Source organism: Thermobia domestica, chromosome 1, assembly GCF_964235325.1.
Source record: "Thermobia domestica chromosome 1, izTheDome1.hap1.1, whole genome shotgun sequence".
NCBI classification, from domain to species: domain Eukaryota; kingdom Metazoa; phylum Arthropoda; class Insecta; order Zygentoma; family Lepismatidae; genus Thermobia; species Thermobia domestica.
This window is the reverse complement of record NC_137454.1, coordinates 108,695,116-108,722,508: the sequence shown is the minus strand read 5'-3', so window position 1 is coordinate 108,722,508 and position 27,393 is coordinate 108,695,116. Positions and strand designations below refer to the sequence as shown.

Genomic DNA, 27,393 nt, shown 5'->3' with positions numbered 1-27,393 from the left:
GCAATGTTATTGAATAATGGGTAGAAACTCCATCTTCTTATCATGTTGTCACTGTAACTGTAGAATATCATGTTGTCAGTGTTGTCCCGCAGCATGTTAAGACACAGATCGTGGGAACAGTTCCATTTAAAACGCTTTATGTGGAAGGTTTGCCCAAAGTGTAACACCTGTTGATTCACTTGTTGTTCAACTGTTATATGGGATTTTCTGTTATGTAATATACACCGTTACACTTACAAACAGTGCCTCAGGGTTTAAAATTTTCTTCTCCGGACAACATACTTTTCTAACGATATCATCACGTTGTCTTTCTGCATTTAATATTACCTCGCAGAATTGTAATCTGCAATCTGGAGGTAATCGGTACTCCTCTAATAATCCATTAAGTAATATTGGCTGATACTTTACGAACCTAAACATTAAATCGGACGTCCCAAAGATCTACGGGAAATGTCTAACTCATGAGAAGTGCTCCTATTTTATTTTTCTTTATAAATGCCGACTCAACTTACATTTCCTTGACCTGAGTAGTAGCATTGGCCAGTTGAATACTTGGTGCATTACAGATAGAATCAAATTCACTTCTTTTCGAAATCTCTAGTAGACACAAGTTAAACTACTAGCGAAACACCTCTCCACAACAGAGTTACCAACTGCAGAATACCGTATATTGCAATAGTCTGCATCCCGAGTAAAAGAGCTCCACAGCTCAATTTCGTTTGTAGTACGGCAAGATCTACTTAATCAAAATGTGTAAGGTGCATGCATTGACCTCACCACCTTAATCTTTGTTTATTATCTGGTTATCTCCTTTGTTTTCGACAAAGAACCAGAAAAACGAACAGTCGGCATTGTCATTCGGTTCAATGTTGAAAGTCAAACTAAAATATAAGATGTTTACTTACAAATAGCATATACTGCAGTAAAACATTACACGTGCGGTGAACGGAAGAAGTCTTCGTACACTAAGTAATTAATTTCCACTGATTATGGAGACATAGAACAAATGCATAGCATTCATTAAATAATTTGCTATTATTATTATTATTATTATTATTATTATTATTAGTATTATTATTATTATTATATTATTATTATTATTATTATTATTATTATTATTATTATTATTATTATTATTATTATTATTATTATTATTATTATTAAAGAATCTTAATATACAGTAAAACAAGATAGCAATTTTTTTTATTATTTCAAAAATAGTCTTCCTCTTTATATCGTTTGAGAAAATTAAGATGCTGAATACTACTAACACCTTCCATTTGCTACTGATTCTGGTTTCTCTTCTCGAGTACTTTCTGGTCTTGTCTCTAGTACGTTTAGTTTCCTAAACGCTCTTGCCCGTTGGCAACTCTTTAGAAACCTTCCGCTACGATGTTAACAAGTTATACTAGCGACCTTCAAGGAAACGGGAATCAATGCTTGCTGGATCTATACTACTACCTAAAGGCTGAAGCCTGGGAAAATGTAGTAAAATCAGTGATTATTTGTAAATAAATCGTTCAAAAGTGGTTTCTTTTAAGCAATTTCAACTGTGGCTTAATCTCAATAATGCTACTACACAGAGAAATCCCGAAGTTTATCACAGAACTAGTGTTACAATCTCCTGTTTACTAGCCATCAAGTAAAATACTGAGATGATACAACCTGGTCCAAGACGTAATGCTATTTTGTGTAAAAGTGGTAGTTACTCGCGAGACCAGGTTGTATCATCGCCTTATCTGATGTTTAGTAATCTGAGAGATATCAGGAGTTTGTGGGACTGCTTCACAGATATTCCATTTAGTGAGTTCAGTCAGTCAATACCCAATCTTGTCGCAGATTTATATTTATTCTTTGTCAAAATATGCTTAAGTATTTCTGAGAAAATTGCATTGTTGGAATTATGCAGAACAGTAAATCAGTGGTGACAGGAATTTTCAACAGGGTATACTAATTAATGACCAATCTTCAAGTCTAATATCAAAACTAACAATATTAATTTAGCATCGACTGCAGGATTTTAGAGTTTTAAGTCACTTCAACAACATTTGAATTTATTTTAAAGTTTTGAGACATCCAAGATTCAGAGAATAAAAATGAGGGAAATCAGTCTATTGGGCCATAAAAATTACCGCAGGGACACTGAAGAAGAATCTTGGTGAACTCGTAAGTCGAAATATTTACCCGCTAGGAAATATCTTCCGAATCATAAGTCGATATTATTCCGCTGATATTTGCTCATTCGACGTGGGTGTGAAGTGTTTGTGTATTTGAATTTACGCATATTCTAAAAACTGGTGAAGGTAAGCGAGCGAAGGAAAGATTTGATTTATTTCATTTTGGCGTCCCTTTCAGCAGCAACGCTATATGAAAGGTGGACCTACTAATTAAAGAGGAATCGAGCGCAGGTCTCACACGCATAAACGAAAGAAAGGAAGGAAAAGTCTATGTACAGTTCTCTTGCTGTAAGAAGTCCCGACTGAAATGTCTGTTCTAACACTGTTTCACATTAAGAAGAGGAAAACATATTTAATCTCTTTGCTTCAGAGAGTGTTCATTTTATCATTTCCATGTAGTAAAGCCAAATTCATTACTCATTTTTAGAACTCAACGGAAAAGGTAACCAAAATAATTTAACTTTAGCCAGGTTAAAACAAGAGGCGGTAACCGGGTAGTTTCCCCGGGAGCCAGCAAATTAATCTTTGTGTTATTTGATATAGATCTAGATGAAGGGAGTGCCAATTGCAAAATTTACCCAGGCACCAAATGTCTGTTTTCGTCACTGATTAGGCTACCATATTTTCAGAATGTGAAATCCGGACATTTTTCTGAAATTTTAAGAATGCAGGACAGTTAGTGGCAGTTTACTGTAAAGTGAAAATTAAACTTGAAGAGCAAGTATTAAAATTTAAAATGGGCAGGGACGGCAAATCAATGTCCTGGTGAGTTCCGTTTCTGTTTCTGTGCGACGTTTGTCTGTTAAGAACATTTGAACTTCATTATTATTATTATTATTATTATTATTATTATTATTATTATTATTATTATTATTATTATTATTATTATTATTATTATTATTATTATTGCAGTTTATCTACCAAAAAATATTTATATTATAATGCGGTATTAACACACATCTGAAACTTTTGATATTTATATGCTTCCATCATTCCATCCGGCAAATTAGTGTGATTTGTACACTCCGCATCACAAAATTGCGACAGCTAACGCCCTGCAGTTAGGCCACCCAACATACACCTTTTTATCTCATAATCGTGTCAGGTAAAAAGACCCCTCTCTCCCCTCCTTTCTTCTCTTCTATACTAAGATTAGCTAACAACATAAGCGCAATTCATATTTCAAACTACACATGTAATAGTTTCGATAAAATGAAATAACAAAACCGAGACGAAACAAGATTCATGGGTTAATGTAGGGAGAAACTGAAACACACTCAATGAAAAATTGAAACCAATGGATGTCTATTACACAGAGATTCAAAAATGAGGTAGAGAGAGAGAGAAGAAGAAAAAAGAAAAGGGAGAACAAATAAAACTGTGGAATTCAAACGCAGTGAGAAAAGAACCTCACATTATAAAGTTCCGTTTCCAGAAATCCAACAATAATGAAGAAATAACGTTTGTTTTTACATATTTTTTCAGAACTATTCGAATATACGGAGGAAGCTTTAAACATCCATTGAGTCACTTTCATAATGGATAGCATACTCAATTTCGAGTAGAACTATAGGTCTCCGAAACAAATCTGGGATAATGTCAAAAGTTAAACACACGTGCTTAAACACACATGATTGGTTCGATTGCAAATTTGATAGTGTTCATTGGACGTACTGTTCGAAAATACATTCTAATAAACCCAGGAGATAGCATTGGTCATATCCTTCACTTCACACTGCTAATACAAAATGAACAAAACAGAAAAAAAAGGAAAAAACAAAAAGAAACTTATTCAACCCTCAACTACCGGCAACAGAGCGGTCGTTGCCTGGAAAAAGTGTAAAAGTGCAGTGATTGGTTAATAAGGCTCCCTGCAGCTATCGACCAGCCGCCAAGTCTTGTTGCACAGACAATAGTCATGATTATTTCTTTTATGCTTCATCGATACAAATACCGGTATAATGCCTATCGTTTCTAGTCAAAGTTGCTACAAGTATGGCCGTAAGAGGGCTATTATAAAATCCTAAAGCTACTTGAATTATATGTATGTAATATTTCATTATATGGAAAATATATATAAGGAATTATACTTCATTAATTCTGTGATAGGTGTAAACACTAGTCTTACTTTCGTCATTTAACCAACAAAAGATACATAACGTTGTCGACTGCATGCTACAGTATAAGATATCGAAAACCACGATGGATTTTAAGTCCTAATAACGATACTTTAAGTGTATACATTTACCACACTCCAAATCTAATGATCTTACGTTGTTGAAATAAAATTTGAAACGTCTCTTTACAACAGCTATCGCATTTTACTTCACATGACTTTATTGGCATTAAGTCGAATACATTTCAGCAGCCGCTGCTTGTATTATCGAAACTAGCCAGGAAACACAACGATCGAAGTACAAAGAGATCAAAAGTGCAATTGTTTCGAATTCGTGATGTGCAGTTTCACGGTAGCTAAATAGAAAAAATAAATAAACGTTTATTATACTTCATTTTATTCGTATTAAGTTTGTGGTTGGCGAGAATAGAACTTTTTATTGATTATTTATTTATTTTATTTGGTTATTTATTTATTTATTTATTTATTTATTTATTTATTTATTTATTTATTTCGTTTCCTTGATATAATCAAACATCCACGTTACATAACCGGAAATCATAATATTCAGAAACTCATGATCATTCTATACAGTATCCAGCATTCTATACAGTACATATCTTCTGCAAATTTCAAGCAGAGTTGCTAATGATAAAATACAGTAAAATCCGGATACAAACTTTAGAGCTACATTCTCAGAACTCTCCTTGAACTGCATGCGTTGAACATTACTCTATATCAATAACTCACTTGTCTAGTGGTTAAACAAAGATCCTTCACAATACACATTACTCTGTAAGTAACGTTACATTTCATTTCCTGACCAGCTTTATATAGAGTTCGTGATGTTTAATTTTCTTTAAAGCGGTTTTATTACATTTTATTTGCGTGTTCCCTATTATGTTGCTTCCAAGTACCTGATGAATCTGTGTTTCAGGTTTTGTGTCTCTATGCTTCTGACAAAACCTGATACACTGTAAGAGGTTTCTCAAGAGGCACTCATTGGTTCACATTTTCTCTCATCTTACCCTTATATGTACACAATACATGATTTGCATTCCAGCCGTCTACTTGACGCTAAGCAAAACGATGACTACGAAACATTCCAATGAGCAAGACGCAGTGTTGAAGTAATGCAAGTGTTTATTTTCAAAAAAAAATATATATTTATATATACAGGGTGTTAATGAACTATACCGACAAACTGTAAGACGTGCTTTCTCACATCAAAATAAGATAAAATGTTCATATCGACCTATGGCAAAAAGTGCATATTTCATAGGTGTAGAGGGTATTCCTTACAGGGTTTAAGTATGTTTTCAGTAGAGTTTCAGATATATTCTGATTTCAAGAAGAATCCATAGTAGGCAGGACTTAAACCTTGACAACAATGATTATCCAATGCTTCGGAGGGAAGTGGCGGTAGGTCCATGTTTCTTTGTGTTCGGAATAACGTGTGATGATATGTATTTCGTTTATTTATTTATTTATTTAGAAAACAACACAACAGGCTTTCTGCCTAATTATAGCGTCGTATAATACATACATAGACATATATACATTTACCCGTACAATTAATCAATTCACTTCGAGTGTCAGGTAATCGGTAATAATCCTGTTTCTAAATACATATTCTGACATACTGAATATATCTAATACATCAGTTTTATCACTTAATTCATTGTAGAAGTCACACATTCTTCACAGCAGAAATTTACTGAGAATATTTGTTCATGCCCTTTCACAGAAAAATATACCAGTATTCCGTGGTCTTGTTCTGCATGTTGGAACACTCAAATATATTTTCGTGAGTAGCTCTGGACAGTCAATTTTATTATTTAATACTTTATATAAAAATAGTAAATCAAACATCTTTCGTCGATTCGTCAACGTTAGGAAATTCAAACTCCTTACTAAGTCCACGCAGGGAATCTGTTTGGGATAGAAAGCTGTTTTCTTGTACGTAAGCATTTTTAGAAATTTAAATTGTATGTTTTCTATTGCTTGTAAGTATTTATTTACATTCGGTGTCCAAATAACGCACGCCTATTCTAATCGGGACTTTGCGTACAAAATATAAAGTTTAATGAATGTTGACTCGTTTCTAAACTCTTTACTCATTCTATAGATAAAACCGAGGTTTCTAAATGCAGCGTTAGAGATTGCATCGATGTGATGAGAGAAGGTCAATTTTGAATAAAAAATTACTCCTAAATCTTTAACTGAATTTGGTTTACACAGATACACCATTAATTATATACAGATGATTGATGGGATTTTCTTTCCTTGAGAACGATAAGATTTGCATTTAGCGATATTCAATGAAAGTTTGTTTTTGGCACACCATTGCCCAACACCCTGTAAATCCTGCTTGAGTTGTGTGCAGTCATCTATTGTGCTTATTTTAGAATATAATTTGAGATCATCGGTAAACAACAGAAAGTGAAAGTTTTTAACATAGGTTGAAATATCATTAATTACAAGAAGAAATAATAGCGGACCTAAATGGGATCATTGAGGAACACCTGATAATGTGGTAAATTTCGTGATAATATATCCCTTGTAAGAGACAGCTTGCTCTCGATTGCACAAGTACGAACCGAAGTACTCTATTGCTCGTTTAGAAAAATTGAAAAATACGTCTTTTGTAGTAACACGTCATGGTCAACTCTGTCGAAAGCCTTACTGAAATCCGTATAAATGACGTCTACTTGACCGCATTTGTCTAACTCTCTTGCTATGTAATCCGTTATTATTGCTAGATTAGTTGTTGTGGATTTATTCCTTAAAAATCCGTGATGATGTTCAGATATGACAGGCTTTACATGGTTTAAAATTCTGTTGTATAATATGGTTTCAAGAACTTTTGCAAAAGGAGATAGGCTGGCTACGGGTCTGAAGTTCTCTATCTCATTCCTGTTTCCAGATTTAGGAATAGGGCAAATGAGACCTTCTTTCCATTTATTCGGGATTATATTGGTTTCAATGTACATATTAAAGATAATGTGGAGTGGATGCTTGAATATATGTAAACAGCCCTTCACCACATACGGTGGAATGTCATCTATACTACAAGATAATTTGGATTTCAGGGCTTTAATACCCTGCTCTATTTCCTCAAATTCTATTTCCTTTATATGAAAGGTGTCTAATATACTACATTCCGAATTATTTGTTATTAGATAATCCGTGCCGTATTTAGCGGATACACTACTATATAGGCCCTACTGACTGAAAATAATGCGCAAATGCCTGAGAAATTTCTTTGTTATGTTTTAACTCGTTACAATTATATGTTAGAGAATCTGACGAAGAATGCTTGGTTTTAATATATGCCAGAACTGCCGTGGGTCTTTTTCTACAGTAAATTCAGAATGTGAGATAAATGGCTTGTACGCTCTCGAAATTTCTAATTTAATTTCTTTTCGTAGTTCTAGGAACTGTTCACGATGGTATGCAATGTTATTTAGCCTCTCTTTCCACTTTTTACGATGGCAAGATTTCCGGTTGATGTTTTTGATTATATCATAGGTAGACCAGCACAGATAACTGGCATTGACGTGCTTTTTAGCAGGGACGCATCGGCTGAATACGTTATAAATCATTTCGTAGAATTTTCAAACAGTACAATTAACATAATCATTTTGAGAAAGGCAATCCCAAGATAAGTTTGACAATTCTATATATAATTTTGTGAAATCAGCCCTTTTAAACTTGAAACCAGTTACTTTAGGAACTTCCTTTAATTTAGTAATATGATTAAGCGTTAAAGACACTAGAATTGCTGGGTGATGTCTATCCTCTCGAACAAGTGGACACTCTTTAGAAACAACTACATCTTTGATATTACAAAGTACTAGGTCTAATATGCGGCCATTTGTGTTTTGTATGTCGTTGAATGATGATAAATTGTAAGGACATAAAGTTATACACATCTTTACACTTGCTTGTTGAGGACAAAAGATCAAAACTAGAATTTGTAATTTCTGTAATATTAAAATCTCCGATGCAGAGAATTGTGCTTCCTGGTGAACAGTTACTCTCGATAAATTAATAAAACTCTTCGTAAATTTTTAAATTTGAATCCGGTGGAATATAAATGGCATAGATAAATATCTAAAGAATGTAATACTAATTTAACAAGAACACACTCCAGATTTGTATCGCAGGAACTTACATAGTACACATTATATTTTTTTAAGAATAGCTATTATTACCCCACCCCCTTTACTCTTGTTAACCGGCTCAAAATTTCTGTCCTGACGGAAAGCACAATATCGATCATCAAATATTTCAGAGTGTGAGTAACTAGCTGTTAGGGAACTTTCACTAATGACTACTATATCGTATTTATTCGATACAATACTTGTAAAGAACTCTTGACTTTTTGAACCTCTGAGACCACAAACATTCTAGTAATACACTGAAAGCTTAATAGTGAGATGCTGGTTATAGGGTACTGTTATATCACAATTTAAAACATCAGTTTTCGTAGTTGAGTCTGACCTTGAACTTTTCACGCCGCTTATCAAGTTCACATTGTTTGACACGAGAAATCTACTTTTATTTTCATTAGCAGAAAACTGTGTTGTACTTACTAGTTGCAGTTCCTGGAAACCTGTTCCTCACAGATTGAAATTCGAGTTCCGCTTCAATGGGATCTGCTTGGTACGGCTACTCTCTGGGGTAGTGAAGTGGGGGAGTACCTCTGTACACTCACATTTTCGTCCAGACCTGCCATGAGTATATCTCACGTTTTCTTCGTATAAACGTGAAAGAAAACATCGCACTATGCTTTCCCAAGTACGAGAGACCATGCTGCTATCGATCCTTAACACTTCTGACATCGCACCGAAGGGTTCCGTGTTCACTGTTATTAAGGCTTATCGTTTGCCTACTTTAAAACAATCATAAAGTCAGAGCATATCTCAAAATTCGGTTGATGACATGTCTGGGAATTTCATCCTGCAGGGAATAATCTGTACACCCATTAAACAATAAGCATTTTTCGATCCTGTATGCTTGTTTTCCTTTACGCTGATAAGGACTACCATCCACAGTCTCTCGAATTCGAAATAGAGTCTCTTGAAATTGACCTTTTAGCGGTTTTGGGCAGCTCTAGCATTGAAACTATATATATATATATATATATATATATATATTAGGAAAGTGTATTATGTAGATACTCGTAGCAATAGAAATGTAGGATTTGAAACGTTTATTTCGAACAAAACATTGTAAGGAAAATATATCTTTGTAGTATGTGCGATGACCTCTTCAAAGATTGCCTATATAATGGGAAACCAGCAGGATGTTGTACTTGCCTACATCCAATTGCATCTGACTTTCCAAACTGCTATGTATTACATTCTATGCAGATAAGGTGAGTGATAAAATATCTATTTGTTGTTACTTATGTTTTGAGTTTTAACTTTACACAATTATGTTCCGAGGCTTAAAAAAATTAGTGATTATGATAATGCAGGAAACGGTGGAAGGAAGAAAATAAGAAAATATGAAAGAAACACTATAAAACTAACGCTCAAAGTGTTTGTTCACCACAAAGACCATTAGCCGTGAGCTGGAATCGAATTAGGAACCGCAAGCATCAGAGGTAAGCGTTCTACTACTGAGACACGGCGAACCATTTTAAATATCTGCGCTCTTTTTATAACAAAATAACATACTAAATGTTATAACCTAAAATTATGCTCATTCGACTGATGTTTCCAATGTTTGCGAGTAGCTAGTTAATTCAACTTTTTATTATTTGGCTACATAAGTCAATCCTTAAGGCAACATTATAGTATGTATACCGAGTGCTATATAAATGCTATATAACCCGAGTGGTATAGAACCCGTGAATTATTTTACAGCCGGTATTAAAGCAAATATTTGTAAAATTCTATATCCTGTGCGGTGTCCTTGCTATTCAAAACATCACAGTGTAAGGACGTTGTAGAGTAATGTTAGGCGCCATATCGTTGGTCTATGAGTACAATAACTTAGTGACATTGATTATTTCTAGGTAGTAGTTGGAGGGCGTTGGTATCCAACGATTTGACTTTTCTCAGGCATTGATAAAGCTTGTACTATCTTATACTATTAGATGAAATCATAAACACTTCTGCTAAAATTTGAGAGTTAATTTATGAAGTTGCTGTATTGTCAAACTTTGGTTGACATCCTAGAATCTGAAGGAGACAGCACAGGGTGAATCATTAAATAGCGCTCATTTATTTTAACCTGCATAAGAGTACAGCCAGTAGCCCGTGGGTTATATGAAAATGTTAGACAGATACGTTGAACTCTCGGCCTATATATACAGGGTCTTTCAGATAAAACGTCCAGTGCTTATAAATCCGAAATGGCTGAGAATAAAAAGATGAAACAAAAACTGAGATAGGAAAATGTCATAGGGCGCATCACATGGTGTTGTTATGGTGAACCTCAGGGCGGTCCTTCAAGGGGGCCCAGGGGTCAACTTCAAATTTTCAGAAAGGAACATGTATTGAATCATAGCTCATTCAATAGTACTTGAAAAACGAAACAACTTTTGTAGGAAAGAATTTTCGATTTGGGCCACCGTTTTTAAATGACCGCAAAAAGTGGGTCCTATATCAGATAAAACGTCCAGTGCTTATAAATCCGAAATGGCTGAGAATAAAAAGATGAAACAAAAACCGAGATAGGAAAATGTCATAGTGCACATCACATGGTTTTGTTGTGGAGACCCCCAGAGCCCTCCTTCAAGGGGGCCTAGGGGCCAACTTCAAATTTTCAGAAAGGAACATGTATTGAATCATAGCTCATTCAATAGTACTTGAAAAACGAAACAACTTTTGTAGGAAAGAATTTTCGATTTGGGCCACCGTTTTTAAATGACCGCAAAAAGTGGGTCCTATATCAGATAAAACGTCCAGTGCTTATAAATCCGAAATGGCTGAGAATAAAAAGATGAAACAAAAACCGAGATAGGAAAATGTCATAGTGCACATCACATGGTTTTGTTGTGGAGACCCCCAGAGCCCTCCTTCAAGGGGGCCTAGGGGCCAACTTGAAATTTTGAAATGGGAACAAGTATTGAATCATACCTCATTCAATAGTACTTGAAAAACGAAACAACTTTTGTAGGAAATAATTTTCGATTGGGGCCACCGTTTTCAAAATGGCCGCAAAAAAGTGGGTCCTGTATCAGATAAAACGTCCGGTGCTTATATGCCTAAATCAGAGACGGCTGAGAATACAGAGGTGAAACAAAAACTGAGATAGAAACGATGATAAAGCATATCAAGTGGTGTTGTTGTGACCCTCAGGAAACTCCGTGAAGGGGGACAAGGTGCCAACTTCAAACTGATACAGGACTTTTTGCAGCCATTTTGAAAACGGTGCCCCAAATCGAAAATTGTTTCTTACAAAAGTTGTTTCGTATTTCAAGGACTATTGAATGTGGTATGATTCAATACTTGTTCTCATTTGAAAATTTGAGTTGAGTTGAGTTGATTTTAGTTTAGCGTCTCTTTCAGCAGCGAGGCTATATGAGACGTGGACCTACTGATTAACGTGGGATCCGAACCACATGAGCTCCCGCCGGGAATCGAACCCGGGTCTCCCACGCCAAAGACGCGTACGCTAATCGCTTAGCCACGGAGGAGCTCGTTTGAAAATTTGAATTTGGATGTTTTATCGGATATAGGATCCACTTTTTGCGGTCATTTAAAAACGGTGGCCCAAATCGAAAATTGTTTCCTACAAAAGTTGTTTCGTTTTCCAAGTACTATTGAATGAGGTATGACTCAATACATGTTTCTATTTGAAAATTTGAAGTTGGCCCCTTGGCCCCCTTGAAGGAGGGCCCTGGGGGTCACCACAACAACACCATGTGATGCGCCCTATGACATTTTAATATCTCAGTTTTTGTTTCACCTTATTCTCAGCCGTTTCAGATTTATAAGCACTGGAGGTTTTATCTGAAACACCCTATATATATATATATATATATATATATATATATATATATATATATATATATATATATATATAGGCCTAGAGTTCAACGTTTCTCTCTAAAGTTTTCATGATATACGAAATATATTTTTGATTCTGAACAACGATCGTCTGACTGATCTTGTTGTCAGCTTCCTCAACAATCACACTGAATATTGAAAAGAGTGATTGTCACGTCACTGTTTGATGGTTCCAATCAATTTTGTGCAGGCATTAAATCCTAAAGGCTGAATTTATGTAGTTGTGTTGGTCTACATTTTTCCGTTTATGCTTTCGTTAAAATTCATTCTACAAAGATGTAAACTCTTGTTCCATAGCATATTGTTTAAGCACCACGTGAAGGAATAAGTGGTGTATGCTGTGTTGCTGAAAAAGTTGAATTAACTGAGTATGGAAGCAAGGAATCATTCTATCAAAAGCCATTGATAATTCATCAAGATTTCCGTTACATATCAGGAAAGACGCTCGAAGACGAGAGACGATTTACTATCTCATTGCTAAGTTACTAAAAGCTATTTTATTTTTGAAGTAGGTTAGACTCAAAAATATATTTTCGAGTTAGGGTCCGGTTATTTGGTCTAGCCTAGAACGATTGTCAGAATTGGAACAAAGGATGAGGAATGTATACATTTTCATATCAAGAATAAAAAACGAATACTAAAATTAATAGAATTTTTTCTTTAAACATTTGAATTGGGGATAGGGGCGTAACATGAGAAATCCTTCACTGCTAGCTATTTCGATACCATGATGACATGGTGAACAAATTATTATTACTGTTACTTTGTTCCAACATGTGACAAATAGAAACGGTAATTCCACATAAATGTTTGGTATCTTTCCAGACCAAATGCAACAACCAAACATTACTATATATTTTATATGTAATTTGACTTCTATCATTCCACCGCACACAGAAAGAACTTTTCTGTTCTGTTTGTCAGTTGTGTGGAGTAGAAAGTATGCAAATTATATTCAATTGAAACATTTTCGTGATAATGCTTCCTATATTCCCATCGCACATAAAAGGAGAAATAGCTATGTTTTTTTCTGTTTAAATTTTTCTTTCTTTATATGAACACATATTTATATTTTTATGTATATACACTCGTATGTATATCTTCCAATTATGACATATTTGTACGCTTTTCGAATTTCTGTTTAATGTTGTAAACAATTATGATTTTGTGTATTTTCCTTTGTAGAGGATATATACCAACAGAGAAAGTCAAATTAACACCAACCAAGGATTTTCACGTTACCTTTTCTTTCAGATGGGATGGGCAGAATATGATAGTAAGTAATCCCGAACTTATATTACGATATCAGCTGACTAAAGCTTTGTGTTATGTATTAAAGCAATATGTATTAAAATTAACGCTGACCTCTGCATATGCAGAGAGAATAACCACATCGGCAAGATTAAAAATGGACAAGTAACTCTGTAAGATGTGAATACTACTATCGATATCTTGAATACATTCCTAATTTTGCAGTCTGATAGTTTGGAAGTTGCTGAAACACAGTTAGTTCTTGAAAATTGTAACGTGCGTATTTAAATGAAATATAGAAAAAATATTAACGCATCGTCATTGGTCAGGGTCACAAATCTCCACCCCCAATATTATAGTGAGAGATTAATCAGCATATAGAAGAATGAGTATTTAAGCAGGTATGAGCAACCAGTTATTAATAAATACTTTAAATCTGCATAGGTGAATTAAATAATTTTCTTCCAGCCTCTCAGTCCCATACACACACACACGAAAAATGTAATATTCTAATTTCTTAAGGTTGAATAACAAGTTGCGAGAATATAAATTTAGATAATTATTATTTTCGAATATAATTATAGATCACTACAAGAAAATACAAGAAAAATTAACAATCAAAATAACGTTCTCAGTAATCAACTATCTAAATTTTAGACAAAAGCTGGAATAATGACTGGACCCTGATAACATTTAAACCTTTACCATACACTTGTCCAATTAAATTGAATGGCGGCCTTTTAAACACAATCTAAAGATTTTGTTACAGTTAAATAATCAAAATCATAGAACAGACTCACCAAATTTAGATGATTTAACACTAAGTACATTCTGGAAATCACAAATAATAGTTGTTTTGAACTGATGATCATGAATATATATTACTATGTTATTATAACATTTATAACACTTGGTCAAGAAAGGTCCGATCACTTTCAATTTTCCCTCAATTCTAACGCACTCGTACCAACTGAATTTCACGCAGAAGATTTTGAGTTCAGTCGCAAGGTGGCACTATTGCAAACTTATCAGTGTTATCAGCTCTTATTCCATTCAAACCTTTATGTGACTTTTTTATTAACATGCAACAAAATGTAGTTGAAAGTGAATTCAGTTGGCATTTAACAACTGAGTTGTTCAACACATCGTCACTGGTCAGGGTCACAAATTTCCACCCCCAATATTATAGTGAGAGAGTAATCAGCATACAGAAAAATGAATATTTAAGCAAGTATAAGCAACCAGTTATTAATAAATACTTTTAATCTGCAAAGTCGGTTTAAATAAATTGCTTCCATCCTCTCAATCCCATACCCAAAAAATGTTATATTCGCGAGTATCTATAATTCTAACTTCGTATTGTTGAATAACAAGTTGCGTGAATATAAATTTAGATAATTATTATTTTCGAATATAATTATAGATCACTACAAGAAAATACAAGAAAAAAATTCAAAATAACGGTCTCAGTAATCAACTACCCTATGAGCTTTAAAGCTATAATTATATAATTTCAGGTATCAATAATTATAGCACTTCTAGTACTGATTTCTATCCTTAAAAACTTATTAATTATACTCCATGGTTCTGGATAATCACAATAACATTTTAAAACACATTTTTCTGACCAGAACAAAATGAATCATTTAATAATTATACGATTTTTGTTACAGTTTCAAGGACCTAACGTCCTCTTCATCAGACATTGAGAAAAGACAGACTATACCCATCCCATCCCAGATATCCCATATCCCATAGGAGAAAAGACAGATATCCCATAGGATAGATTGGGAAGGGGCTAAAAGTTTAGAAAGAGAAAAAAGAAAGATTATTAGGAAGTGGAAGGAAGCGAGAAGAATAAAGAAAGAACCAGGGGAGAATTTAATGAACTGGACAAGTGGTATAAATATACATGAGCAATGGGAGAAATTATTAGAAGTGATAGAAAAGAAAAATGCATAAGACTATTAGTACAATTTGAATATTCCCAAATTTCTGTTATTTTATTTTATTTTATTTTATTGTATATAAAGATCAATAGAATTGTAAATTGCATTGACAATTAACATATATTAACAATGTATTTTTTTTTCTTTATGAAAGTTCAATTTACTAAAATCTTGAAGGTATACAGGCGACAAGGAACAACAATTTAAAACTGATTGATACAAATAGATTTGGGGATCATTCCAACTATTTGAAAATTAACAATTCTATAAGGAAATTTTTTTTACATTTTTTCCCCACTATAATCACTTTATTCTGCACACATTGTTTCCAGAAATCTAAAGTCATTAAATACACAATAATATATTTTTTTCGAGAGTTTGGAGAGAGGAGAGTGATTACAAAAGGAAAATTTCGTCCAAAGCTTTTCCCGAAGGGAGAGTTCCTAGCATCGCTGCTACGTTCCCTCTTTGCGCAGCCATACTTATCCTTTGTATAAGGTAGGATGAAGCTCGGGTGTCTCCTGTGTTAATAGCTATACGGTGTCCAACTTCATTAATGAAGTTTAGACCTTCCTGACCCCAGGACCCACAAGTTTCAATGGCTATGGTGACGAAGTGGTATTTGTCCAACAGGTTGCTATACTTTCGTCTCTTTTCATATTCCCTGCGAGTTGCAACCGTCCCAGCTTTTGTCGAAGATGAAGGAAGATTAGAGGGGGCTAGGGTATCGGTACAAGTGAAATCCCATATTAAAGCCTTCCCTCGTTTCCAAGGCACCAAAGACATTCCATCAGGTGTCTTGCCATCAGAGCGACTACACCCCATTGGCTCTCTCACGGAAGGCGTTCCAGAGGATATGAGGGCTCTCATAATGAGATCGTTAACAGTGGAGTGTCGGGAGTATCTGCCAGCACTGTGAACACATGATAGGCCATGTATACCTTTCTTACCCACTAAACTTCCGCAAGCAGGGCACTGGTGTTGTTCACAGACATCTGCTCCCAAACGTAACGCACAAGCGATTCGGAAACTTTCGTCGGGAAGATGTAACCCTAGGGAAGAAGATGGGATGGCTTGTAACCAGGCACCTGCTTCAGGGGAAGAAGTGGCAAGAAGACGTGCCTTATCTTCAGGATTGGTGGAGGACTGAAGAATAGAAGATAATCTGGAGTCTATAAGAGGAGCGTCCCATGAAGTTTGAAAACTTCTCTTATCGAAATCAGGTAGATCGAGTCCGCCGCACGATATCCACTGGGAGATACAATCATTTATCTCAGCTTCTGAATCCTGATGAATATCCTTGCGAAGAAGAGAAGTGATCAAAGGATATTCTTACATATTACAAATTTAAATTTTATATATATAAAAACAACAATTAAAATTATATAAATGAAAATGTTAACTAATGGCTGAGGAAGATATAAGATTTGCTGTCATCTGTCTTTTCTCAATGTCTGATGAAGAGGACGTTAGGTCCTTGAAACTGTAACAAAAATCGTATAATTATTAAATGATTCATTTTGTTCTGGTCAGAAAAATGTGTTTTAAAAACTTATTAATATGAGAATATCTAAATTTTAGACAAAAGCTGGAATAATAAGTGGACCCTAATCACACTTAAACCTTCATCATACACGTGTCCAGTTAAATTGAATGACGGGCCTTTTAAACACAATCTAAAGATTTATTTAAAGTTAAATATTCAAAATCATAGAACAGACTCATCAAATTTAGATGATTTAACACTGAGTAAATTCTCGAAATCACAAATAATAGTTGTTTTCAACTGATGATCATGGATATACATACTATGTTATTATAACATTTACAACACTTGGTCAAGAAAGGTCCGATCACTTTCAATTTTCCCTCAATTCTAACGCACTCGTACCAACTGAATTTCACGCAGAAGATTTTGAGTTCAGTCGCAAGGTGTCACTATTGCAAACTTATCAGTGTTATCAGCTCTTATTCCATTCAAACCTTTATGTGACTTTTTTATTAACATGCAACAAAATGTAGTTGAAAGTGAATTCAGTTGGCATTTAACAACTGAGTTGTACGGCGTGTGAAGAGCACTTTTGAATGATAGTACTGTGATAAACATCTTTAATATGTAGATACGAATTTTTCAAACACTGTGGTCGAAGCTTGTCTAGACACATGTTTTGTAAATTATTTCGTATTCAGATTTTAGAGTACGACTGCTAGTATTGGCTAGTTTAAATTTTTAATTTGCAATATTTTTAAAGTTTTCTTAAGGAGAAATAATGTACACTGCCTTCTTTAAGTGCAATTTCATTCCCATCCGAAGATGGGCTGGCCACAGAAGGTAACGCCTTCTCTGGGAACTACTTGCATACAAATTTCCTTAATATGGATATCACGATGAATAATCAAGTAAAACACTTGGTGATACATGTTCCAATGTATCAGTGAAGATAGAACTTGCTGTGTCAAGATCAATATGCGATATATTTAAACTTTTCTTGTTGATATATCGACTACTACTTTGAATCGTTCCTATTTATGCATACCGATTTACTTGATTCTGAATTGTTCCCTCACGGCACTTACCTCTTGTGTTCATTTTCTAAATTGAAACGCATGTATAAGGAAAAAATACCCATGAAGCACCTTTCCAAGTAAAGCTGAATAATCTGAAATCTTTCGGTATAGAATGTGAAGAAGAATTACTTGTTTACTGAAACTGAAATATCCTTCTTATCAATAAAAACACGATATGAACTTTCAGATCTATTTTAAGTATAATATGCAATATCAGTAATTCTCATTTTCCCATTCTTGTTTGTAATTGACAGTTAAACGTTACCTCCAACGCCTTTGTTTTTCAGTCAATTGATTTATATATGGAACTATTTTTTGTATTTTACTTGTAATGAACATGGATGTTAATGAATTCATATTATCGATTTCTTTTTTGACATATATTAAATATCCCTAACTTTGTGAAAATCTAATTTTGTGTTACCTATATTTATGTAATTATGAATGAAGTGTAGTTTCACTAATACTACACTTATATATAATAAAATATCATTTTTAGAAAGCAAGGAACAATGAAATCGATCTACAGAACCAAATCATTAAAATCATATCATTAAAAAAAGCATCATTGCAAGTAATGCAGAATATATTTTCACATATTAATCATAAAGGTGGTATGGATAGTGCGATGTAATATGAAACATAATCACAGATTATTAATTATTAACTTATCATGCATATTTAATTATGTTATATTAATTAACACATGTTAAATTTAACAATATCGAAACGCTCAATTTTTAACCTTGAGTCGTAAAGTAATTTTCTGATATGTGACTGAAAACCAGCATCAGTCATCCATATAAGGTGTTAAATATTAATAAAAATGCATGTACTTGTTTACAAAGTAATGATTGTTTTATGCTTTTTGTAGTTAAGTGCTCTATCCAATTATGAAGTGCCCTTGATAGGAGGTTTGCAATCATCGTACAATGCTTTAATCGAAAGTTTCAACAAGGAATATCACTCTACAATGCTTGTAAGTGATGAGATTTCAGATGAAAGTGTGAGAAGTATACCAATAGCTTCGAGAAAATGTAGATTTCCAGATGAAAATGAAGGAATGTGGGCCTTTCAGTACTACAGTTACACGGCTTGTATTGCTCAGTGCAAAGTGGAGCAAAAGATGAAATTATGCAACTGCACTGATAGACTAATTGGTGATAATCTAGGTAATTTTACTTATATCTTAGAGTACCGCTGAAAAAAGTTACACGCTGCGTCGGAATTACAGATTTGTAAGCACATTGTATGAGTTAGAGTAAAATACAATCTAATCAAAAATACCCGGAGCATATAATGGAATTTATTTATTTCGTTGCATGTAGTACTCGGAATTTGTGTTACGAAGGTTCATAATTTCGAAGCCATTGTGGCCATTCTGATCTCCTGACTATATTCCGCTCGATTTTAGCTTATGGATATGTCTAATATCAGTAATTTTCAACACCCATCTACACAGTTTGGAGGAACTATAACCTGCGTACAACGCATTGTTGGCAACATTTCACATGTAGTGTCCCAATGTGGGTCCATGAACATGATCAGAAGGGTGTATAACGTATGTGTTAAGCTTTAAATAGTGGTAATTTTCAACATCTTAAGTGAAGCTCCATTGATTGCCAAACTTTCTGCAAAATACTCAACTTGCAAAATAATATTGTTCTATAATCTGAATAAAGTGACTCAAGTATTATTAAATGTTACAGTCGTAAATATGCTATGTTTTAAATATTTTAATACCCATAAACAACTAGTATATGCATAAAACTGTTTATTTTAAAACGAGCAAAATATAAATAACTTAAGAAGTATGACAGATAATGAAGCCACTGTCTGATGAAGATAATGGAACATTGGTAAAACAGTATTGTTTTTACCTTAAGGCAAGGCAGTTCCAAAGCTTTAATCAACGGAATATAGAATACATTTTCTGTGTTAACCTATTAAGTAGTTTCTGAAAGTGACAAACTTCTTCCAGTAGGAAGACATGTCATTGCTCTAGAGCAGTTAGCAGTTCTGAGTTATATTTAACTAAATTAATTGTCTTGAAAAGTTCGAACGCGTTCTTCATAAAAATTTTATGATCGCCCTCTTATCACAGCTGGACATAATACAGACAAACAACATTCCTTATGTCAGAATTACATACCTTTTTCCATATTGTGTTATTGATAAAGAAAGTAAATTATGTTTTGCAGTCTTTTCGTGAGTACTTTATTTGCTTGTTGGTTAAGTAGATTAAACCACCCTGAGGATGTACCGATAACTTGATGTTAAAGACGAAAGTGGTCATTACTGATTACACGATTTTGGCAGTATTGTGTAAGAAGAAGATAATAATTTAGGGAAGTTAGAGTTGAAGTATTAAAAAAAGCTAATATTGCTACACAGTCTGTCCAAAAGTAATTTCAGAAAGCCATAACTGAAGTTGTTTAACCCTTAACAGGGGCGTTGGGGTATAAGTAAGTTGATGCCGTGGAATGCCTTTCACACGCATTTGATTGAAAAATATTCTTCGTGTATTTCAAGTGGATACGAATTGGAATCTGCAGCGACACACTCCACCTAGCCTCGCTAACCGAATTCAAACCGAGAGTTATTTTGATAACAGTTAAATAATTAACAATTACAATATAATATTCCTTAATTTTCATTTATTTATTTTTGTTTTTTACTTTTTACCTTTCCTTGTGACGAAACCATACTTCGGACATCTAGCAATCTCGAAGGATTGGGTCATTACAAATCATAATGCCATTAGTCAGAAATGTCATTGATTGGAAAGTTACAAAAAATTCAATGTAGTTGGCAATCCTTGGCTTATTAATATTATTAAAAATTTAAAATTACGTAATGTGATAGGTATTAATAACAGTCACGTGAACTAAATAATGTTAAAATAGTAGTACATCAGAAACATCATCAAAATATATTAAGGTATATAAATTTCATTTAGTTGGCAATCCTAAGTATAGTATTACTTATCATAGTTTATATATCATATACTATAACTGCATTAGTAGTTTGATAATAATCTTGCATGTAATTGCTAACCTACCAAAAAACAAAACATATGGGGTATGATATTCTCCACGTACCTGCAAAAATTACGGGAATTGACGCGCCTTATTAATTGCTAAAGGGTTAGTCAAAAGTACAGAGTCAGTCAGGACTTCTGAACTAAACAAAAGAAAAATGTGAACTCTGTAACTAAAGTAATATGTTCTTCTGTGTCCAAGTTATAATACGCAAGTAAATCTTATATATTCCGAGAACGAAACCAATTACAACGCACCGAAGTATTGTAACAGTTACTTCTAACACGTAATTTCTACCCCCCTCCCCCCACTATTTTAAATCTTCCATTTTCTGAGTGTTGTATACTTAGCAAAGCATAACTTGTGTTTTAAACTCTAGATACGACACTACGCCTTAGTGTTAAAGTTACGGATTATCAGCAAGTATACATATTGCAAAATTGAAAATAATTTATCAATATGTATGCTTTAGTAGGGGATGATCTACAACTAATTCAATAGGTACTTGTTTTGTTATTGAAATAAATATGTGTAAGCGAGGGTTATGAAAAACTATTGTTAAAATAATATCCATGTGCCTTTAGCCTAATTTCTTTTTTGATGTACTTAATATATGGTTACATATGGTACCCTTTGTCCTAAACATGAAATTTAGAACCAAAAGAAATCAAATTATTTATTATGTGTAGCTAAAGGTATATTGTCTGTATTTTGTGAATTTGGTTGATTTACATCTAAAACATTATAAATAACGCTGCATTTAAGTATGAGTCAAAGACATAGAACCAACAAGGGAAGGCCACAAACTTGCTCCCCTAAGATAGGAATGAAACAATTGTGTTTACATTTGATATGTAATAACTAGACAAATCCCAAAGTTATACATGCCATCAGTTTAAATATAGTGAGCTAAAACATATTTTATAATGCAAAAACTACAAAAAATAGCTGGCAGAATAGTTTGAACCGGGTCATTTGTTTAAAAACTGTTGTGTACACGGAAAACTCGCAAACATGTATCCTACCATTTCCAAGGGCATATTTTTTGGGTTAAAACGTTTGCTCCAGGTTATCCAGCAGGGTCCCAAACGGGGTCCAACTCGAAAGTTTCAAATAGCAAGGGCCACATTATTTGAAACCTGTTGTGAAATGAAAGAAGCAGGAGCAAGTCACGACTCTCTACGACAAACCTATGCAAAATGGCCTCGGTTCAAAATGTAGACAAAACCTTTATTGAAAATTCCATGGCCGCTCCAAAAATTGTAAACGGTGAGACAAGTGTGAAAGCAGGAAAGGAAGTGTGGTATTATTTTCAAAGTAAAACGATTTAAAGCAGAACGTCTAAAAACGTCTATTATTAGAGAATATTTGAAAACGTACACCGTCCGACAATTAACTAATGATATTGATTGTATTGTGACGAAAGAGTGAATTCAATCCGTAAACCAATATGTGCATTTGAAAGAGCAATCCCTCTTCTATAGTCTGGAAAACCCGCATTCTCACACGCGAAGTGTGACCGGAAATACGACGCCATTAACACCAGTTACTCAGAGTTCTCCAACACTCTAGTAGAATGGAACAGAGTGTGAATATCAAATTCTGTTCTGAGGAAAATTGCCAAAGAGACAGTTGTTTTGATGTGGAGATTATGTGGAAATGTGGGGATACGGTGAAACTTCGACTTCAGAAATCAAAAGTGAAGACAATATTTCTGTATTTCTAGTAAGGGGATCATTCATTATTAATTTACACTAGAAGGTCACACATGTATGCCCAGTTGTGTTTAGGTGTTAAGGAACGTTTCATCAAGAGAATGCGTCGAGTTTGGCCTGAATATTCAGCCCCAGGTAGCTGAGTCTTTATTGATGACAATGCACCTGCTCTCCAGGCTGTACTTGTTCAGGAATATTTGGCCAAAAACCAAGTGTGTGTGCTTCAGCATCCCCATATTCTCTAGATACGTCCTCTTTTTTTTCTCACCCTAAAGTTACCATTAAAAGGACGACTTTTTGACAATGTTGAAGGCATCCAAGCAGTAGTTACCACTGGATCAAGGGGGCATACTACAAACGAAGTTGCAGAGGTCGTTCTGCTTCTTGAGTGTTCGTGCCATTCGCTGTGTCGATGCAGGAAGTATGTACCTTGAATACTAAGGAGGTATTATTATATTAGCTTCGTTTACTTATCACAACAAATTCAGTCTCACTACTTAATTGTCGACAGTGTACATATAAGTTATTTTAACATGATACCTGACATTTCCTTTTCACCACACGCTACTAGAATGTTTCAATGCATTCCCTAATAAGAGATTGATGGTTTTGAGCATTATTTGAGTATTAAATGTTTTGTATAAATTAGTTATTTAACCATAACACTTTTCAAGTAATAAGTACAAGTTAAACAATATTATAAAATATGATATATCTGCTCACAGTAACTTTTATTTTTCCACAGAAAAACAAGTTCTCTGCGATGCTGAAGGAAGAAAGTGCATTGAAAATAATGAAGGTGATTCTAAGTATTTTTGAAGTAGTATTCTAGTAGTACTTTATGCTTGATAGTGTGTATGGAGATGTTTCAAATCAGATATTGTTATACCAAATCATAAGACGTAAATGACATTTCAATTGGATAATACTTCATTAGTGATTCGGTAAATCCCATTAAGTATGGTTTCTAGATATAGTGATCTACTGATTTATTTAAAATATTCTTGTACTGTTAAAAGTTTCTTTGTTTACACTTATGTTCGTATAAAAGTAGTATCATTGTAAATATTTTCATGAATATATTTTCAGATAAACTGGAACCAGTAAATACATTTGAGGAAAAGAAATATGGTTTGAACTGCAAGTGCGAGCTCTCCTGTCATCAAAAATCCTTAACGGTAGTAGCTGGGATAAGGTAAGAATTATATTGGATAAAACTAGAAAGAATTATGAAAATAAACTCAAATGAACCATCTTGTTCTCAAATTTCTGATTACTCATCGGTTGTTAGAAATGTGGATGTAATTATAAACAGCAAATGGAAATATACCAAAATATTAATGTAAAATAAATTAAAAATATATTAAATCAAAATACTATTAACTATTGCATGTAGAAGATCATGTTAGTGGTCAATTATTCCTTTATTTAAAATATGTGTCAATATATGTAGAAATTTATGGTATACGTGGTGTGATTGGAAATTTTTAAGACTGTCTTTCTAATTTTAAAATGGAAGTATTGATACTATTGCAATAGGCATCCTTCAAAGCAGCATGCCTCTGCTTGAACATACCGACTAAATTATTATTTTCACTTTTGGAAACAGTCCATGAAATGTTCTTTCTTAAGTGTTTGAAGAACTGTCTAGTAATCAATAATGTATTTGTCCTTTATAGCACGAAATAGAGTTAGTATTGCAAATCTAGCCCTATACTGTTCACTATGACTTACAGTCGGCCAAAAAATATAAAACTTGTACAGGATGATATATAGGCACTCTGTAACATCTCTATTGAGTTTGAAAAATTTCCCCCCAAAACTGTTCGAGTTATGAATTGTTACCATATGGTTACATTGTACAATATACTTGTATTCATAGGTGTAACCATTGACAACATTGGTCAGTATAGTGTGCTTATTCTGCACAAACCACTTCTACTAGAGCAGTGCGATAGTAAATTGAAATAAAAGGCAAAATAGTGAATATATTTTACACCGTGTTGAATTACAAACAACACTTTTGTGTTGCATCTGCTGAATAGTTATGTTATCAAATATTTGGGATATATAATTACAACTTACCGCCACTTGTCAAGAAAATATGGGGACTTTTTGCGTGCAACTTTGTATAAAAATGACAGTGTATTTATTTGGATTAAATAAATTACAAATAATGATTATGGTTGGATGTTTAATTGCACTCTAATGTAGTGCTTAAGGACTTATTTCTTTACCATATAATAACATTTTCAGAGCAGTATAGTGAGTTTCTACGAATGGAATACCAGAAAACAGTTTTTGGTTTGGTTTCAGTAAAAGAAAACCTTGCATCACATTTGTTACACGTAGTTCGACTAGTACCATATTTCTAAACCGGCACCTTCCTTTAGACATATGAATAGGCCAGTGCGCTATATCATCTGTTGTAGTATCATCACCCGAGCGAACTTTTCCGTGGTCAACGTGTTTATTCCTTGCGGTTCATCGTCGATTCTACAGAGGATCATCCTCTCTGGTTTCCCACACGTAGCAAGTGAGTAGACAATATCAGACCGATATACGTTGAACTGTATATGTAATTCTCTAACAATTTTACGACCTCTCCTGCATATCAACGAGCTGTTTATTACAGCCAAGTCTAGGATGTAGCCGAAGATTCTGAGATATCAATGTTTGGCTTTCAATGTGCGATGAATTTCAGTTAGTATATTTGATTTATCCACCGCCCCATATGTTCGGTTTATCGTTTGATAATGGCTGGGCATTAAACATGCGTTTTATTTTTGAGACTTCGGAGTCTGCATCAGAATCGGTTATGTCATCTGGTAGAGATGTAAGACCTTTTGGAATGTTAATATTCTGAAAAAAGAAACAAGGTAAAATTATTCTAAATCAGATATTTTTGATTGTCTTTCTACGAAGTAAAAAATTGAAACATGAAATTGATTTTGGTAAACACTGTATCTCAATCAGAGAACGTGATTTAGAATTGTTCAAGTTATAGATATTACGCCAATGGACGAGAATAGTGACAATGCAGGAAACAACAAGGGAAGGGTCTTTTTACATTTTCTTTCAACTAATAGTTTTGAAATGTATATTCAATTTGAAGCATATAATGTGCTAAAATTTAAGAGCAACACAAAGAAAATTTGCAACAGCAGAATACTTCTACGAGATGCATAAGCATATATAGGAGTCTAAATGATTCAACCTCCCTCACTGTCAGGTACATAATCTTGATCACTGCAACTAAGGACTTCATCTGGTTAGGACGAATCAATGTCAGGCAAATGCGATGAATCGGGTATGAGAGGTGTTGCTCCTTAAGACTTTTTCGTAAAATATATTCACCGAGATACCATCACCATCCATTTTGAGAGACGAGAAACTGAAGTCTGAAATGAACAAACTAAAAAATATAATAAGTCACTAAGCTAAAAATATATTTCTCATAGATCAGCATTCAGAATAGATCTTGGTAAAAAGAGGGTACATAAATTTTACCTAAAACACATTTGCATCTAACGATAGCCTATATAAAAGTATTATTAGAAATGGTGTAATACCCACAAAACCTTTAGTGACAACGCCCCTGATCACAGTTCACTGGATTTACGAAAGCCGAAAATGCAAATGGACAAGCCTTTATGAAACAAATTAATGAACCAAACTGTAACATGTAAAATTTCACAGAGTAAAGACACATAAAGCTTGTATGTAAGTCTTTCATTTGAATATAAACAGTTCTGTAAATACTCTTGTATATAAAATCGCTAAGAATAGAGCTCAATAAACCAGAGATGGTCGTTTTTCCTAACTCTCCCTCACCCTCACCCCTAATTGACGCCCCTCACTCTCCATCACACTACCCTCCATTGACGTCCTTACGCTCACCCTACCTCACACTCACCCTCCACTGACGGGGGGCGCGGTGGCTCAGTGGTAGAGCGTTCACCTCTGGTGCTTGGGGTCCTGGGTTCGATCCCAGCCCCCGCCAAGTGAACTTTGTGGTGGACAAACACCGTGCTCGTGAGTTTTCTCGGGGTTCTCCCGTTTCCTCCCACTTTCTTCATTCCACCATTTCACTCATCTCTCATTGTCACCGTCTCCTTTAGCCTAACCGGCATAACCATGGGACGTAAAACTTAAAGATTTCATTTCATTTTCACCCTCCACTGACGTCCTTACGCTCACCCTCCCTCACACTCACCCTGCATTGACGCCCTCAACTTCAAACTCCCTCACACTTACCCTCCATTAACGCCCTCATCATAACCCTCCATTAACGCCCTCATCATAACCCTCCATTGACGCCCTCACCCTCCCTCACACTCACCCTCAATCGATGCCCTCACCCATTCTAAACAAATATTCACTATCAAGTATTAACTCCACATTAAGTCATGATATTGATTGAATCCATGAATAGAAATATGACATTACAGCAAATTATAATCTTCCAACTTTCTAGGCCTATAATGGGAAAGTATATAAATATAATTGAGTACCTGGTAATAAACCTAGTATCTGATAACACAAGAAT

General features: G+C 34.3%; 1 protein-coding gene across 1 annotated transcript in view; it reads left to right on the top strand.

The window, feature by feature from the left end:
* Positions 1-27,393, top strand: part of LOC145688105 (uncharacterized) — a 97,589-nt gene that overhangs the window by 57,483 nt on the left and 12,713 nt on the right. Inside the window, exons 13-17 of the mRNA XM_081761855.1 lie at positions 9,554-9,676; positions 13,506-13,596; positions 18,963-19,260; positions 23,590-23,643; positions 23,934-24,039. Coding sequence (XP_081617981.1) covers positions 9,554-9,676; positions 13,506-13,596; positions 18,963-19,260; positions 23,590-23,643; positions 23,934-24,039 — 672 coding nt within the window. The remainder of the gene's footprint in view (positions 1-9,553; positions 9,677-13,505; positions 13,597-18,962; positions 19,261-23,589; positions 23,644-23,933; positions 24,040-27,393) is intronic.